The sequence below is a fragment of the Microtus ochrogaster genome, unplaced genomic scaffold (genome assembly GCF_000317375.1).
Source record: "Microtus ochrogaster isolate Prairie Vole_2 unplaced genomic scaffold, MicOch1.0 UNK5, whole genome shotgun sequence".
Taxonomy (NCBI): domain Eukaryota; kingdom Metazoa; phylum Chordata; class Mammalia; order Rodentia; family Cricetidae; genus Microtus; species Microtus ochrogaster.
Window position 1 is genome coordinate 33,586 of NW_004949103.1, and position 16,642 is coordinate 50,227.

Below are 16,642 nucleotides of genomic sequence, written 5' to 3' on the forward strand. Positions count from 1 at the left end.
TGAGGTATAAAAATCTGTATTTATATTACAATGACAGAATGACACAGCACAGCCCCATCTGTTAGACAGCTGGGATGGGGGGTCCCATTCCACTTCGCAGCTCAGGTCTCATAATTCACCCACTGCACTGGCACCAGACCCCCTGTGTAGTCACATACTCTGGCACGGAACCTGCCCTAGTGCCCTAGTTTAGAGGCCTGAGCTAACTTGCTTGCTGGCCTGGGGTCAAGACCCTCTGTGCAGACACAAGAGGTGGTAAGCTAACTGACCCAACAGAGGCAGGAAAGGCTTGGGCACAGAAGGGTAGGGGTTGTCCAGCCACAGTTTGGTGCACAACTCCCTCTGCCTAGGAAGGCAGGCTCAAGCACCTGCAGGATAGGACTGCAGAGGCAGGCCTAGGGCCTATAAAGAGACATAACCTCTGTCTCCTCTCCTGCTAGACCAGCTGGGCCTGCAACCAGGATGGTTGGTCTGGTACATCTGGACCACCTCCCAGTAAGGGGACACAAGCCTGAGCCCGGAGATCCAGACTCTGTTACAGAGCACCACATGGCTCGCATAGTCAGGTGCAGGTGGAGGACATGAGCAGCAGCTATTTTGGTCCAGATTTCTTTCTGCAGACACACAATAGCCTTGGCTGAATCCTATGACCACTAGCAGTGGCCATACTGTACAAACGGTAGAGAGCAGGAGAAGGAGTATTGGATATATAACTCTTAGCACCAGCCCCCATGCCTATGGACCACCCCTCACATGTCTGCTAGTAGGAGGGGCAGCTGGCTAGCACCCCTGGGTGACTGAGAAGGCCAACTCCCAGGCTACATTGGAACCATAGCCTGAAAAGGCAAAGGGCAGAGCTGCCATAAAATTCAGCCACGGGGGCCAGTCTGGTCACCAGGAGTAGACTCTGCTGGCAAGGGTGGAAGCAGACTCTAAGGTGCTGGAGACAGAGAAGGGAGTTGATGATATAAGAATTCATGGCACATCAGGAGCCCTGAATCAAGAGCTTTAAACATAGCTCTGCTCTGTTCTGTGCTAAGGGTGGGCGTGCTCAAAACAAGTGCCCAGGAGACATGCTTGGGTAGACACTGATGCCCAGTGGGCTGGAAATGTCGACAGGACCAGCTTACTAAGATGTGGATGTGGGCTATCCTTCTAGTCCATGGACCCTACCCAGGCCTGCTGCCCACATATCATTGTGAGTACCCATCAGGGAGCCAGCTTACTAAGATGTTGGCTATCCTTCTAGTCCATGGATTCCTACCCAGGCCTGCTCTCTACCTGTCGTCTTGACTACCCCTGGGGCAGGCTCTATGCCAGAGCTGTTTCCAGGAACTCCATTCTGCCTATCAGTAGGCCACCCACCCTAGGATGCTCGCTGGCATGACTGAAGATAAACAAGGAATTTTCCCCACAGTTTGGAAATTGTTTACGAATGCACCAGAGGAGGTGGCAGGCACCGCTGTGGGCCAGCACATGGCCACGACCCAAATATTGCTATGTGGTGTCCCTTAGAGCACTTCTAGCACTGAAAGGCCAACGGAAGCCTCCTAGCCAGGTCTGCACTACCTCCAGAAGAACTGTGTTTGTCAGCTGCCCATGGCTGATGCTCCAGGTCCTTGCCAAGGCCAGAGAAAAGGTCCCAGGCCAGTAGGCCTGCTGTCCCCAAACTTTCAGGCACAGCCACCCGGCCAGTTACCAGGGAGGCACCACTGGAGGCCGGTCATGGCCCTGCAGGATACAAAACTCAGCCACAGGAGCCACACAGGCACGCATATGTTCCTCCCAAGAGGCTGCCGCTGTGGGAAAGCAGTGAGGGGGCACCTGCCAGTAGGCCTGGTGCATCCCATAAGCCACAGGAACATGCTGGTGGCAGTGGGTGGGGTGAAACAAGGGACACAAGGCACACTATGACGATATGACAGAGGATGGGTCCCTGAGACGCTGGGTCGCTCCCACCCCTCAGCAAACAAGGACACAACAATGGCTAGGAAAATAGAGTACAAAAATCTCATACAGGAAATAGAGGCGGCACACACTCATGTCCCTTGGCTAGTCTTCAGAGCTTTTTTTCTCTTTTTAAAAATGTTTCTGTTTTGTGTTTTGGGTAAAGCCTCTGCCAGCTGAGGCTGCCCTGGGCAGGACTTGTGAGGCCCCTTCTGGGAGCTCCCTGTCAAACTTTTTTTTCTTTTTTCTTTTCTTAAGAAAGGGAGATGAGAAAGTTTGGAGGACCCAGTGGTTTCAGCTTGCCACCCAGCTTATTCCAGTCCCCTGCCAGGAAGAAAGGCCCTATCTATTTCCTGTGCAAACTAGACAGAGACGTTTGGGCTGGCACAGGTGAGCAGGGGCCTGAGTGAGAGTCAAGCACAGGCTTGGGGGCCATCATTTCCAAGTGACCTCAGGCCAACTATCTCAGGACATACATTCTCTGATGTCCATGTGTCTGTGTGTATGTGATTGTGGGTGTGAGCCTAGGTGTGTGTATACATCTGGTGATCCTAATAGAGTATAAGCCACCCAAGTTGGTATGAGATGGTCCAGCCAGACCCCCAAGAGCATCCCCCTGGCTCCTGACACCAAGGAAAAGGATCCCACCCACCTGCTCCAAATGCTCACCCAAACCCTGCCCTTCACAAATCCCTCTGTCCACACCTCAGGAGCCTGTGTGGACCAACAGGTAGATGGACAGATGAATGGATGGACAGCTGCGCCCGCCTGCCTTCCGTTCTTTCTTCCTTTCCTTCCTTCTCAGTTCACTCCTCTCTCCTGAGATCCGATGCTGGGGTTCAAGCTCCCCATGGTGGTCATTAAGGCCCCTACACGGATCCTGCCGAGATTTGCAGCAATGACATTTAATACTTCTGGAATGATTAGGAATCTGAGAACAGATTGTGGGCGACTATGCTGGGCTTCAGATGTGAGAGCCTCACCCTACTTCCCTGCTTGGGCTCTTGCCCTATGGGAAGGGGCAGGCAGTTTGAGTCCTGACCAAAGGGCGGGCAGGCAGAGGCGGGCAGACCAGGCAGCAGCTGGAGCTTCGAGAATGGCACAGCAGTAGGCTCATGACGAGGCTGGCTTCAGTTAAGGGAGGCAGGAAGGCTGAGACACTTGGCTAGGTGGGCAGGCAGGTGGGCCAAGAAGCAAAGGACATGGAGCCTACGAAAGGCCAGGGCAGCCAGGCCTCCTGCAAGGGTGCCCATAGCTGCTGTCGCTGCAGCCACTGCTCTGTAGGCTGTAGTGGTCATCGGCATCACTGCTGCTGCCAACACTGTCCAGCTCCCCAGGGCCAAATTCCATGCCCTCTATATCTACCTCTGAGAGAACAGAGAGAGGATGGGTCAGGGTGGCCCCTTCCAAAGAAGCCAGACTGGGGCTCCCTTCCAAGTTAGAGCTCATGTTTCCCTTTTATGGAAGTGGAGGCTGGGGTTGGGGAAAGATAAGGGAGGTCCTCTGAACCCTGAGGTGGAAGATGCTAGGATGGCTCCAGCCAAAGTCTTGGGTTATGAACCCAGACTCTGCAGCATGCTGACCAGAGGTGAATCATCTTCTGCCTTCACATAGTCAGGTCATGACCTCTGTGCCTCATTGTCTTCTTCCCACCCCTTCTTCATGCAAGGCTGGGAAATGATCGTAGTACTGCCAGCAGTTAGTTCAGGTGGTGTGGGCACCTTGTCACCACCAACATCACTCTCTCCCTAGGTGCTTCCTTGTCCCCCTGGAACTTTGGTGATACCCATACCCAGAGGCCAGGGTTGGGCTGTCCGAGCTCCTACCATGTATGCCTGGGCACTCACCTTGCTCTGAGTCGTCCGTGGACACAGCAGAACCAGTGCTGTCTGTGCGCACACGCTCTACACTCTGCACTGATAGTTGCTCTAGGCGTCGCTTGAGGAAGCGATGCTCCCGCTGTAGCTGCTCCTTGATGCTTAGTGCCCTTCGGTCCTGCTCCTCCAGTTTCTAGGGATAGAGGGTGGTCTGTGAGTCCATGGCCAAGATGGAATAACTGCCCTTGGGTATAAATACAGAAGCTTTACAGGCACGATCCTTACCAATAAAATGACTTGCTAGACAGAACCACAGACGCCCAAAGGCTTAATATGCCCTTCCTCACCCCAGCAAGGTGACTACTCAGCCTGGCCTTTCACTCTTAGCCTGTTAACTAGCTGTAGAATGCCCAGTGTTGCTGGCCAGCCCCAGGAAGTGGAGACACTTATGGGTCTCAAGACGTGGTACAGTGCCATCCAAACTTTGGCAGGCCCCTCCCTCCAACCCTACTCATGAGAGCTCCACCTGCCCAAGATTGGGCTTTCACTGGGTATCTGCAGCATCTGAGCATAGAAGAGCAGTGGGGAAATGGTACGGAGGACGCCTGCAAGCAGGCCTTGTGTATCTCTAAGGCACACACCTTCCTACCTTTGTAAACCTTCCTGTGTGGGGCCACCTGAGACACTGCTGTTCTGTTAAAACCCCAGGGCCTTGGACATAACTTTCAAAGCTACTGACGCCCGACCTGTGAGTCCACATCTATAAAGCAGAGGAGCCCTTTTGACAGGAAAGACCTACCCTGGTTGACCCAAATGTCCCAAGAACACTAAATAAGCAACTGTCAGTCTGAAGGCCTTAGGAGACTGCGTCAGGTATATCCCCCTTATCCTAGTCCCAACCAACTCCGAAGTCTCTACCACTCTTCTCACTCCCTAGATGTTGTCGACTCCCAGTCTGACCATGAAGGCATACAATGGCACTGTGCCCCTCTCCTAACTCCACCTCTCCTTCCAGCCGCTGCCCTTTCACAATCCAGTGTTACAGAGAATTATCTATAACACTGAACCAGCCTGAGACCTGACCTGTACAGTCAACCATACTGTCTCCCTGCCAAACACCACTCAACAGAACCTAACACAAGGCATGTAGCCTCCACACCACCAACAGCTTCTGCTGGGTCTCCCCCTAAATTCCTGACAAGGACCTGCTAGGTGGCTCCACCACCCACCTCCAGGTCCTCTGAACCAATGGATGGCTTGGGGGACATCAGGGTGGCTGGAGAGCAGAGGGCACAGCATGCTTACCTTGATGTGCATCTTGGCACGCTTCAGGAGGCTCAGAGTGGTGTGGCGTGTGCTGTCCGGGCCCAGGGGTACCAGCTGCTTGAGCTGTTCCAGGTAGAGCCTGAGTTTAGCTCGTCTGAAAGAGCCAGAGACAGACTATCAAGCTAGGCAGCAAACCCCACAGAACTATGACAGATGTGGCTGGCAGAAGGTGAGAAGTGGCCAGCCAAGCCCCTCCATGGGCCCCAGTATTACTGCAGGCCTGCCTCTTGACCTGGAAGTTGCCCCAGACTCTGCCTCGGGGCTCGAGTATCTATCTTCTTCTCCAGGAATTCCCTCCTGGTCTGGATAACACATCCCCTCAGGAGTAGCCTGTCACAGGTACCTCTGTGGATATGGTGTCCTTGTGGTTCCATGGGGCCTAAGACTCTGCCCTGCACAGTGTGCTCTAGTCACTCCTGTCCTCGTAAAAGCATGAGTTGATAAGGTCAAGGGAGGCCGAGGACCAGTTCTCTCTGCTGGTTTGTGGTCTCACTGGAAATTGCACCATTCCAGACTTCCGTTCCTGTACCCATTTCTGTGGATCTATTTTCTCACAAAACTGGAACCATAGTCACAGTACTTGTTCACAGGCTGGAGAGCTTTGCTGCCTGGTCTGTGGGTGCAGCTAAGTTCAACTCCACAGGCTATCTCTGACATTACCGTGGTAACAGGGACTGCTGCTGCATCTGCACATCCCACCTGACAGTAGCTGTAGGAAACCAGTGTTCTGTCTGAGAGATGCCCAGTTATAGAGCTAGCCAGGGCCTACTGGAAGTCAAAGTGCTTTCCAAGTCAGTATGGCTTGATTTGGACACATTCTTACAAGGGCCAACTTCAAGTCAAGGACAGAAATTATTTAGGATTGTGGAAACCTGCTGCCCAACTGGCCTGACATGGCCAGTGCCCACATATATTCCTCTTTAACAGTGTTTTGTTTTGTTTTTTAATTTGATTGTCTGTTTTCTAGAGAGAGAGAGAAAGAAGGTGTGTGTGGAGTTGGATGGTGGGGAGGTAGGGAAGATCTAGGAAGAAATGGGAGGAGAAACCATAGTTAGAATATATTGTGTAAAAAAAATCTATTTTCAATTTAAAAAAGAGTGGCACATGCTGAAAGTCTACTTTTCATATCTGTTCCCCAGTCATCCCCACAGACTCCCTCAATCCTAAGAGACCTTGGAAGGCAGAATGTAGGAACAGACATCTCTTGGACAGAGAAGGGAGCAGTTGGATACAGGAAGAGACCATAGAGAGATGTTAACAGTCATACATGGGGTAGGGGGAATTCACCCATGGCCATTATGCCTTTAAAACTGTACTCATTGCTAACAAAGCACTTTCCTGTCTAGCATCCTGGCCAAGAACCCTAAGGCCTAGAGGTCCTTTTGGTGAACTGGAATTAGACCTTTGGAAGAACTTCTTAGATACAGGACTAGAGTGGGCTTAGCTAGGAGGCCGGGTGTGAGTGTGTGTAAGCCCCTGACTCTACCTCAAGGCTAGAGGATCTTCAATCTCACCATACATAGACAGATTTCTGGCTCCATACTACTGCATACATGGTTACCTGCCCAGAGTCCAGATCTTAGCATCATTGCTTCCAGCACAGTGAGAATCCAACCCTAGGAATTGAAAGGACTAGAAAACAGAGCTGGGCTAGGGAGCAGAGAAGGTGTCCTGAAGCCACCATTGGGATTTGACAGGAGAAGTAGCCAAGGACCCTTCTCACCAGGTATACTTGTTACACAGCAGATAGCAATTCACACAACCCATTATCTAATCATGTCAGCGGCAATGGCTTTTTGGTAATTGATAGAAAGTGCAATCTGACAAGAAACAAGGAATTCCTAAGTCCCCTGTCCCAGAGATGACCACACTGTCATCTTTTGGTGTATCTATCTTTCCAGTGCATGAGTGTCAAGTGAAAACACTAGGATACAGAACCACATATGTGACAAGTGACCCACTTCTGTTTAAAAAATAAAAAAGAGCAGACGCACACAGAGACTCCACAGAACACAATGAAGCACGGGAAGCAGGCATCTCCAGGGATGCGGCTGGCAACGTTTATTTCTTTAGCTTTGTGCTCTAATGTATTTTCCAGGTTTTCTATGTTTTAAAAACCCCACATTTAGTTTTACAATCAGAGAAAGACATGTTTGTACAAGAAAGAAACACAGCTGAAAGACAAATAACAGTAGAAATGCATTTGCAATACATATAAAAGACAAAACAGTTAGTATTAGTGATATTTTGAGCTCATACACATCAAAAATAGAGTACTGCCTTCATATAACAATGAGCAAAGGACACAAACAGGCAAGTCGCAGAAAACAAAGGGCAACTCTAACATGAAAACAGACTCCATCCCATGCGCAGTCAGGAAATGAAAACGCAAACAAGCAGATGCTCATTTTCTCCTTTGTACCAACTAGAATGTAAGGAGGTGGCTGGAACTTACTTGGACAGTACATGGGGACCTGCTACAGTTCCTGTGGGAGAATCACCATTGACTTTGGCCCATATCGCTGACCGGTACTTCTACATCTAGAGTTTGGGTGCTACAGAACCATCCCTGGGCATCTGAAGACTCAGCTCAACAACACTCAGGTCAGAGGGAACCTGGGAAGTATGGCTGTGGGTCTCTACAGGCTCTGGAGTGGAGTCAGGGAGGCTAGGGACACATGGACACAGGTCTGAAGCATTCCATGGTATTGGGTGAAGGACCCAGGTAGGGATAGTGGGTAACAAGGGCCCCTTATCATTTCAGGGGCTCTGAGCGATCAGGATAAGGTCTCTGGGAGGGGGATACAGGGAGTTCACGAATAATACTTTAGAAAAAGGTATTTCTTCGAGAGATGAATAAAAGTCATCTGATCATACACAAGCAATGTAAAAGTAATAAATCAACCCAAACCCAGAAGAGTGCATACCCTGGTGTAAGCCTATGGTTGTTGAGGACACGTGCAGAAGGTCCTCCCACCACCTATTCTGAGCACCACAGTCCTAGAGTCTAGGATGCTCTGGGACCTCACCAAATCCTCCCTAAAGTCACTGTAGTGCAGACTCAGCACCTCATTGTTATCCCTAAGCATCCCAAACTTGTTAAACCCCTGTGCTTCTAAAGGAGGCAGAACTGCCCCTAGAATTCCTGCGTTAGTATCGGCAATGGCCCATCTCTTCTCATAGCCACACCTAACTTCTCACTGAAAACCCCTACTCCTCAAAGGCCAAGGCTGGGGTGGGGGGGAGGGGGCTTGGCTCTATGTCAGGACTCCCTAGCACACGTTTGTCAGAGTCTTGACTGCATAGCAGAGGTACGTTCCAGGCCAGGTTACTAGAAAAAATGGCAGTGAGGAATTCTCCTACATTCAGTGGCGTGGACAAGGGGACCCTACTCTCTTCTATGTATCACCATCTTCTGTTGTTGCTAACAAGCATGTTCCTGACATGACTGCATCAGGCACTTGCTGGCTGCCATGCAAGAGCATGTCAAGGCTCAACAACCATCTCTGTGCCTAGTTTAGGGGCTAGGGGCCTAGCTAAGGGTTTAGACCTGCCTGTGCTCTGAGCATACTGGGACACTCAAGTGCTAAGGGTCAGGAAGAACATCTAGGGCTCTCACCAATACTAGCTAAGACCCAAGACTAGAGCTGAGCCTAGGAAGGTTGCCAGGTCCTGAGGTCAGCAGCAAGTGCTAGACTTGGCCACTCTAACAGAGCTACTGACCCACAGGGGTAGTGGGCCTACTGCTGGCTGAGTACTATTCAAAGCTCCAAAAGGGGAAGTCCCACAGGCCTACCTGAGTCTCTCTGAAGGACACTTCCAGTGAAGGCCATGTCCAGGGTATGCCTCTTATGGCCTGCTGGGCAGCTAGCCAGGTATTTCCTTCCTTCCTCGGGACAACACTCAAGCCTTTCCTTCAGCCAGCAGCCAGGAACACCTGGCATCTATCTCAGGCCAGCTACAGCAAGCCATGGCTGATGTCCCTACCAGGGCCCAAGCCCTAGGTCTGTGGGCTACTCAGAGCTCTTTACATCTATGACCTGATTAGCTAGGTAGGCAGACCCTACCCTAAGCTTGGTGGAAGAGAGACCCAGGATGCCCGAATCACTTTTAGCCCATCTTAAATTAAGGGCCTCCATGAAACCCATTCTAACTATAGGCTTGAGGAAGATGGCAGAGATCAAGGCCAAGGTCAATGGATGCCTACAGAGGCCAGAGGTCAACCCTTCCTAGAGGGTTCCATACCCTTACTACTCATGCTTCCCTCAATGATATTTCCTATCCATCCTCCCAAACACCGCTTCCGGGAAGCCCTCACTATAGGTCAGGATACTGTGCCTAGGTCTGAACAAGGCTGGCTGGTCTCTTCTGACCTAGGAGCAACCCCAAGTCTGCCTCACGCTGGCTTCCATCTCTGTGGCCTGGCCCCTTGGGAACCCCCCAACCACACACAGCCAGTGCAGGAAGTGCATCTCCTCTGGGAACATGGTGTTCTGTCCCTGCCCAGTCACCCGCCCCAACCAGAGTCCTGAATCCCGGGAGAGCGGAAGTTGGCGCTGCACTGGGCGCAGACATGGGAGAGGGGGGAGGGAAAGAACTGGCTGGGTTCCAGACCTTCCCAGTGCACCCAGGAGGGCTCATCTAGGATGCAGAGTTACACACCCCACCCCCTAAACACCAAGAAGGCAAGACAGAACTGGTCCATTCTATAGATAGGTGCAGAGGTCAGGACGGAGCTATTGCCTAGTGTCTCTCAGGGGCTATCCCTGGTCCTTGCATCAGGGCTACTGCTTATGGGCTGCCTGGCCTAAAATACCTCTACATCCTCTTGGGCTGCTGCTAGCAGTCACAAGTATCCCCTTCGCCTCTCACCCCCCCAGGGCTCAGCCACACCGTGTCATATTGACAGAGGGAAGACACAAATGACAAGCAGCCTCAGGGGCCACCAGCCATCCCAGGAGCTGACTGGAGCCAGGGTGCAGGGAGAGTGCCTGGGCCTGCTGCCCTCTGGATGCTCTCCCAGTCATGCAGAGCACGACACCTCCTTAGAAAGCAGGCCCCGAAGAGCAGAGGTGAGGGTGAGGGCTGAATACGCTACAAAGGCCATTGTACTGAGAGCTGAAACAGTTACCAAAGGGGCTTAGGCACACGGAATTACACTCAAGTCCTCTTCTGGGAGCAAAGTCAGAGTGCTACCAGTGCAAGGAGCTGAGCTTCGAGTCTTTGGTACCCACCAGTTCTGACCCCAGGCTAAAGGCCAAAGAACAGGGCCTGGGCCAAGCTCTTGCCTGCCAATCTAAAATGCATGAAAACAGATTCTAGAACTGATCTTTCCAGAGCCTAGAGCATAGCCTGGCAACCCAGACAGGCCAGGGCAGCGAAAGCACCCCCTCAGTGTTGGGGTTGGGGGTAGTCACATCCAGTAGCTTGCATGGGAATGGGGATGCCACTTACCTGTGCTTTTCTAGTTCGTTGTGTGAAGACCTGTTTAGAGAGATAGAAAGACAGGGCTCACTTCAAGGCCTAACAACCAGGGCACAAATAACAGAGGCTCTTTGTAGAGAGCCAGGAGCCCTCACACAGTGGCTAGGAGGGTCTAGGTCCAAGATATCTCTGGATGCTGAGAGCTTGGGCAGGTGCACAGCTGCCTACCAAAGGCTAGGATAAGCCCATGCTAAACCGAGAATTGGGGCTCGCAGGTGCCCAGCCACCTTCCTTCTCTGCTTCCCTTTCTCTCAGGCCAGCTGTGTCCTTATATGCAACACAAGCCATGCAGAGAACCAGTGGCAGTCTGAGCATGTGTCACAAAGGCCAGGCCCTCAGGAGACAAGATGATCCTGTCCTCCCACGGCCACTCTGTCGCACAGATATGAACACCCAAGACACTTCACAGGGGCATTTGTAGGAAACTGATGCTTCTGGGCCTGTGGGTACAAAGCAGAACACAAAAGATGGCCATTCCCACTTCTCTCAGGAGCTGCATTATGGCAGAACATGTCACCCCAAGTCCAGGAGACTCCAGGGACTGACTGCTTGAGCCCCACTGGCCAACCTCACTCAGATCAGAACAGATTTCTGAACACCACAGGGGCTACTCGGGCTTCCAAGAGACTGAAAATCTAAGGGAATGCCACAAGCCAACAAGGGCTTCTAGGTCCCGGGCCTGCTGCACAAATGAGTGGAAAGCTCAGGACACACCCAGACCAAGTCCCTCCCTGTGTTTCTGCTGGCCACTGCCCACCTGTTCCTTCTGCTGCTGCTGCTCCAGATCTTGGATCTAGTATCTTTCACCAAAAAGTGTTTATTTTCTGCCTGCCCCATTGTCTACTGAAACCATTAGGGTACAAGGTCACCATCTTCCCTCAATTCCTGCTGATTCCTGGGCTCCACTGTGCAGTTCCCAGGGTCTTCAAAGACCTGTTAGTCACCAGGGCTGGACCAGCACCTCAGGATCCCCCCATGAGCCAACCAGAGCCAAGAAGGCTGCACAGAAGCTGCTCACTGGCCTTGGGCCTTCAGTTCACACTGCAGCTCAACTGCTACTTTGTGCAGGAGGCTGGATCAGCAGGGGCCTTCGGTGTTGAGCAGTCCCCCACCTCCTGACCAAAGGATGACCCTTGTCTTGGTTCCCAACCCTGGACTGGAAGGCCACTCCTTAGCAGCATGGGGGATGGCCTTTCTTGGAACTCTCCCTGCATTCAGAGATCCTGTAGGGGAGCTTGTCACGCAGGTTCTAGAAGCACCTGTGCCTGAGGAGAGGCCACGATTGTGCCAGGTGCTGTCTGGGCACCACCTTGATCTGATCCCTCTGTTCACCTCAAAGAATGAGACTCTGAAAGGCTAGCTCTAGGCCCCTCCCACGGAGTCACTGGGGGCCATCAGCGACCTACACAGAGTCCATGTCAATCACTGAGCTGCTCTGTCCTTACCTCCTCTCGCCCTGGCCGGCTAGCCACAAGCCTGCCTTTCAATGTGCCAAGGCACAGAAAGCCTTACAGGTTCAGAAATGCCCTTCCACATCTGGGATCCCAGCTTCTCAACTGAGCAGTGACTGGGGAGGGAAGAGCTATGCCTGCCACCCCTAGGGCTTTAGGCCTTGAGGGATTACATTCTGTCCAAGGAAGCTTTAGTCCAAGTCAGGGATGCCCTCTGTATCCCCTGCCCCTTACACCCAGGTCTCCATCCCAGCAGTATGAGGAAGCCTAGGAACACATCCAGTAACAGGGGACAGAGGTGGTTAAGTGGGCCCTAGGCAAGTAACTCAATCTGTCTATGCCTTGGTTTCCTCTGTTGTAAAATGAAGTTCAGAATAAGGCTTCTTAGTAAATTTTTTATTTATGTGCATTGCATTGATGTTCTGTCTGCATGTGTGTCTGTGTGAGGGTGTCAAGTACCCTGGAACTGGAGTTACAGTCAGTTGTATGTTTTCATGTAGGCGCTGGAAATTGAGACCAGGTCCTCTGCTGGGTTAACTGCTGATCCATCTCTCCAGCCCCCCAAATAAGGCTTCTTTTACAAGACCAGGTCAGATTGCTTACGTGTGTATATGGCAGAAGCATTTGAGTGTCTCTGCTACAGGTTCTATTACCTGTGGTTACTCCATGCCACAGGAACCTGAACTCCCGACCTAGGGTTTGGGCAGACAGAATCAGGGACCAGACCATCTCCCTGTAGAAACCTGGGGCAGTAGGGCCTCCAACACACTTATGTCCCTCTCAACTGCTCAAAGCAGAAGACCAAGGGCTGCGACTCAGGCAGTTGGAAATCCAACCAATTACTTGCCAGGCCTAGGACACCACAAAAATGGGTCCTTGTGCCAGGCTCTCTGTTTCCCAAGAACAGGCAGGCCACAGGAATGAGCCGCACCCTCTGCCAGGGGCCCCTGAAGCCCCCAGCCTGCCAAGGAAGCTCCCAGACTGACCACACAGGAGTGGCTGGGCCAAGGCTGACCCCTAGACACTGTCAGGTGTGCCATGATCCCCACTGCAGCCAGGAGGGTGGAACCCTTAGGAGTCCTAGCCATGCCTAAACCCCAACTTCAGGGCTTCCTCCAAGTACTAGGCCAAGGCAAAGAGAGGAGTAGCTGGGCCTTGGGACTCTTGGTAGAAATAGCTCCCTGCAGCTCTTCTCCAGCCCTGCACTTGTAGTTAGGAGTTTCCCTGTCAGTTGTCTGTGCTGGACCTGTGGGTATCCAGGGAGGGGGGTAAGGTGCTGGGCCTAAGAGCAAGGCCAGCTTCAGAAGTGCAAGGGAGGGAGGAGTCCCCAGTTCGGCCCTAGGTGGGGAACAGCGGCCGACAACCAACTGACAGCTCCTCTCCAGTCTGGAAAAGTCCAGAACGACTCTGGGAGAGCGCGGACGCTGTACGCGTGGCACTGTTTACGGCGGCGGGAGGCGCGGCCGCGGGAAGATGGCGACGCGCGGGCGGGGCCGGCACCTCCTCCAGGCCGGCCGCCCGGGTGCGCGCAGGACTGCGCTGGGGACGCGGAGAGGACGGGGACAGTCGGGCGGGGCCGGCCCGAGCTGGCTGGGCACAGCGCGCGGGGGTGGGGGGTGGGGGCGGTACCTGTTGTTTGGGGCCTTGCGCACCAGGCTGGCCGTCTTTGTTTTCTTCCTGGCGAAGTCGCCGTCGAAGGGCAGCACGGAGGCGTAGCCGTGCTCGGCCTCTGCGGGACAGACCGTGCGGTCAGCGGCCCCCTGCACCCGCCCGCCGCCCGCCCACCCTGGCACAAAGGGGTGCAGGCTACCTCGGTCCCTACGCTCCAGGTACTCGGCCGCCTCCAACAGCAGCAGCAGGGAATTCAGCTCCATCCTGCCGCCCGCGCACGGGACGGCGGCGGCAGCTGCCCGGCGCGCTCCTGCCGGCTCTGCTCGCCGCACGCCCCGCGCCTGGCGGCACACCAGTCCGACTCGCGGACTCCAGCGCTGGACCGCCACCCTCCGCCTCGGGCCCTCAAATTGACACATAAGGCGAGCGGCGGTCGCCACAACCAATCGGTGTGGGAGCTCTGGCCTAGGGGGCGGGTCCTATGCCAGCCTTGGCCAATGGTGACTGGCCGAACGCCTCGGGCAGGGCTGAGAATGTTGACAGATGCGAAGCTTGGCTGGGATAGGCTGGCCCCAGTAGTAACAATTTAGAAGCCCAAGCTTAGCAACAGCACGTGGTGGCCCGGCCCCGGTGCTCGCTGACTGGCGGCCGTCGTGCATGTTAAGTAGGTATTGCACACCGATTGGGCCAGATAGGTCTATGTAAATTGCGGCCGCGGACCAATGGCCGGCCACGGGGCGCGGGGCCAATGAGGGCGCCGGGGCAGGACGCGTTGCCGAGAGGAAGCACAGCGCGGTGGGACCGCTGCCCGGGCTACGCTGGGGCCAGGAGGACGTGGACCGTGTCTCGGGAGACACTCCGCAGGATGCGCTGCGGACACGCGCCCCAGCGCTTTGTCATGCCATGCACGTCGTGCGCAACGACCTGTTGCTCGGGGTCAGCTGTACCACAGTCTCGGTGGAGGACCCAGCTTGGGGCCTGAATGGAGCAGGAGCTGGGATCTTGCTAAAGGACTGCAAATGACACCTGCCCCCCCCCCGCATGAATAGTGGCTTCAGGGAAGGCTAAAACTTGGAACGGAGATGCAGACGGTTGGAATCTAAAAGCTTCTCAGAAAATGCCAAACCCAGAGTAGGAAGGAACAGTTAGTTTTCCGGTGGCCATCAGGAGTGAAAGAACGGTCACCTGACTGCTGCCAGGAGCAAGGGGGATCCCGGAGTGTAGTCTGTTTGTGGTGCTTGGTCTGAGGGTAGGGCCGTTCCAATAACCAGGTGCTGGTGTCAGACAAGAAGGCGAGCTCTTCTGCAGGCTCCTGGCTGTGTGACTGACCTAAGCCCAATGACCTGGCCCCCTCTGGTTGGTATATAGATGCACGGGGAATGGGCAGCCTAACATCATCCTCTGTACCTACTCCTCGCACCCCTTTCTAGTCCTCTCTGGTTTTTAAGGTTGAGGATAGACCACTAGGCTGGAGAGTTCTTTGGCACAAAACCTCCTCTAAAATAGAAGGAGGCTACTGTTGCCAACAGCAAAAGTTACTAATGCTACCCTTTACTGTGGGACCAAGGTGGATGCATGATACTCACTTCCTTGTGGATCTCCCTATGCCCGATATGCAGATAAGGAAACCTGCAGAGTCCTCTTGGAATAGAAGCGTGGAGATCGGTGCTCCCACACTGGTTACTCAGGACTGTTAACAATCTGGGAATGTGGAAACCAGAGCTATTTCCCTCCCTGCCTGGGTGTGAGCCACAGATGTCTGACCTGTAGGGCGGGATTAAGAGTAACAGGTGCTGGGATGGAGCCTTGCAAGACCCAGTGAGGAACCTCATTGCCATAAACAGTCCTATAGAGACATTAAGAGCACCCCTTGGTGTTGGCTGAGGTGCCTCTTGGACCAGCCCCACAGTCACCCCAGGGCCAGGTAGACAGAACCGGTTAGTCTGGAGGGCTGCCCAGAGTTGTGAAGGAGAAGGATGCTTTTGGAGCATTGAGAGCCATGCTGAGCTTTGGGAGCCCTGAACTTAGCAAGGGAGGGGGCAGCATCCCTTGCTTTGGCAGGCTGGTGAATTGTCTCGAAGTGCTAAGGGAAGACTTCCTAGCCTGCTGCCTCCTGCTGCCGGGACGGGATGTTCCAGTGTGCTGAAGGGGAGCACAAGGGTGACTACAGCCTCCCAGTCTGGGAAATTTTTAATCTCAACCTAGGACACTAGCTCCCACCAGCTGCACCCAGGACAAAGAACCTTCCGGTGCCAGAAGGGCTCTCCCTCTCTGAGAGAATGCAAAAGCTGGGAGAAGTGGTCAGTAGGGATCTGGTAAGCGAGGTCAGCTGTAGAGGAGTCTTAGTGGCAGCAGGCCTGCTGCTCATGGAGGCTGAAGAATGAGCTGGATCCCCAGGGGAGATCAGGAAGCCGCTGCTTAGAACAGGAACTGGCTTGCAAGTGCAAAGGGCAAGCTGGTTCCATGTAGACCAGAGGGGTCTTTATACCCATGGCCTTTACTGTATGAAATGGGGCAGAGGCCCCAGTGGTGCCTGTATTCATCTGTACCCCAAGTTCCCAAGATTCAGGAAGAAGAGGCAGCAGGCTGGCTGACCAAGACCCTCTACCTCATCACAGGTAGATGTGGCCTTACTGTGACCTGCCAGGCTCCCCTAGAGAAGGCCAGGGGGGAGTAAGAAGGCAGACCCCTCCACTCTCGGTAGAGTATTGCTGCCAAGTCCTCAACCCTGTCTTCCTCCACAAACTGGTGGGGAACCCAGCATCACCTAGGAGAAAGGACATGGGCCTCCCCCAGGTTTGGGTACCTGATCAGGGACTGCAAGTCATCAGTTTACCTGGCCTTTCCCTAGTGGCCTCCCCCACTTCAGTTTCTCTGACTAGGAATGAGGCTAACACCTCATTTGGAGGGTTGACCAATGAGCTTTTGGTCTATTGTGGAGAAGAGCTGCTTGATCCTTTTCCCCAACACAACACACACACACACACACACACACACACACACACA

At 53.6% G+C, this 16,642-nt stretch overlaps 1 protein-coding gene across 1 annotated transcript; it reads right to left on the minus strand.

The window, feature by feature from the left end:
• Positions 1–14,046, minus strand: Mxd4 (MAX dimerization protein 4). Its single transcript, XM_005365898.3, has 6 exons — positions 13,836–14,046; positions 13,655–13,754; positions 10,545–10,574; positions 5,070–5,184; positions 3,795–3,957; positions 1–3,314 (listed from the first exon to the last, which is right to left on the minus strand). The coding sequence occupies exons 1-6, from the start codon at positions 13,897–13,899 to the stop codon at positions 3,157–3,159; spliced, it is 630 nt and encodes a 209-aa protein (XP_005365955.1). The 5' UTR covers positions 13,900–14,046; the 3' UTR covers positions 1–3,156.
• Between the last annotated feature and the right edge of the window lie 2,596 nt (positions 14,047–16,642).

Coding starts and splice junctions, on each gene's coding strand:
- Mxd4 (XM_005365898.3), bottom strand. CDS start 13,899: ATGGAGCTGAATTCCCTGCTGCTGCTGTTGGAGGCGGCCGAGTACCTG. Junction 10,575..13,654: donor CGCAAGGCCCCAAACAACAG/GTACCGCCCCCA, acceptor CTCTCTAAACAG/GTCTTCACACAACGAACTAG. Junction 3,958..5,069: donor GTGCCAAGATGCACATCAAG/GTAAGCATGCTG, acceptor CTCTATCCCTAG/AAACTGGAGGAGCAGGACCG.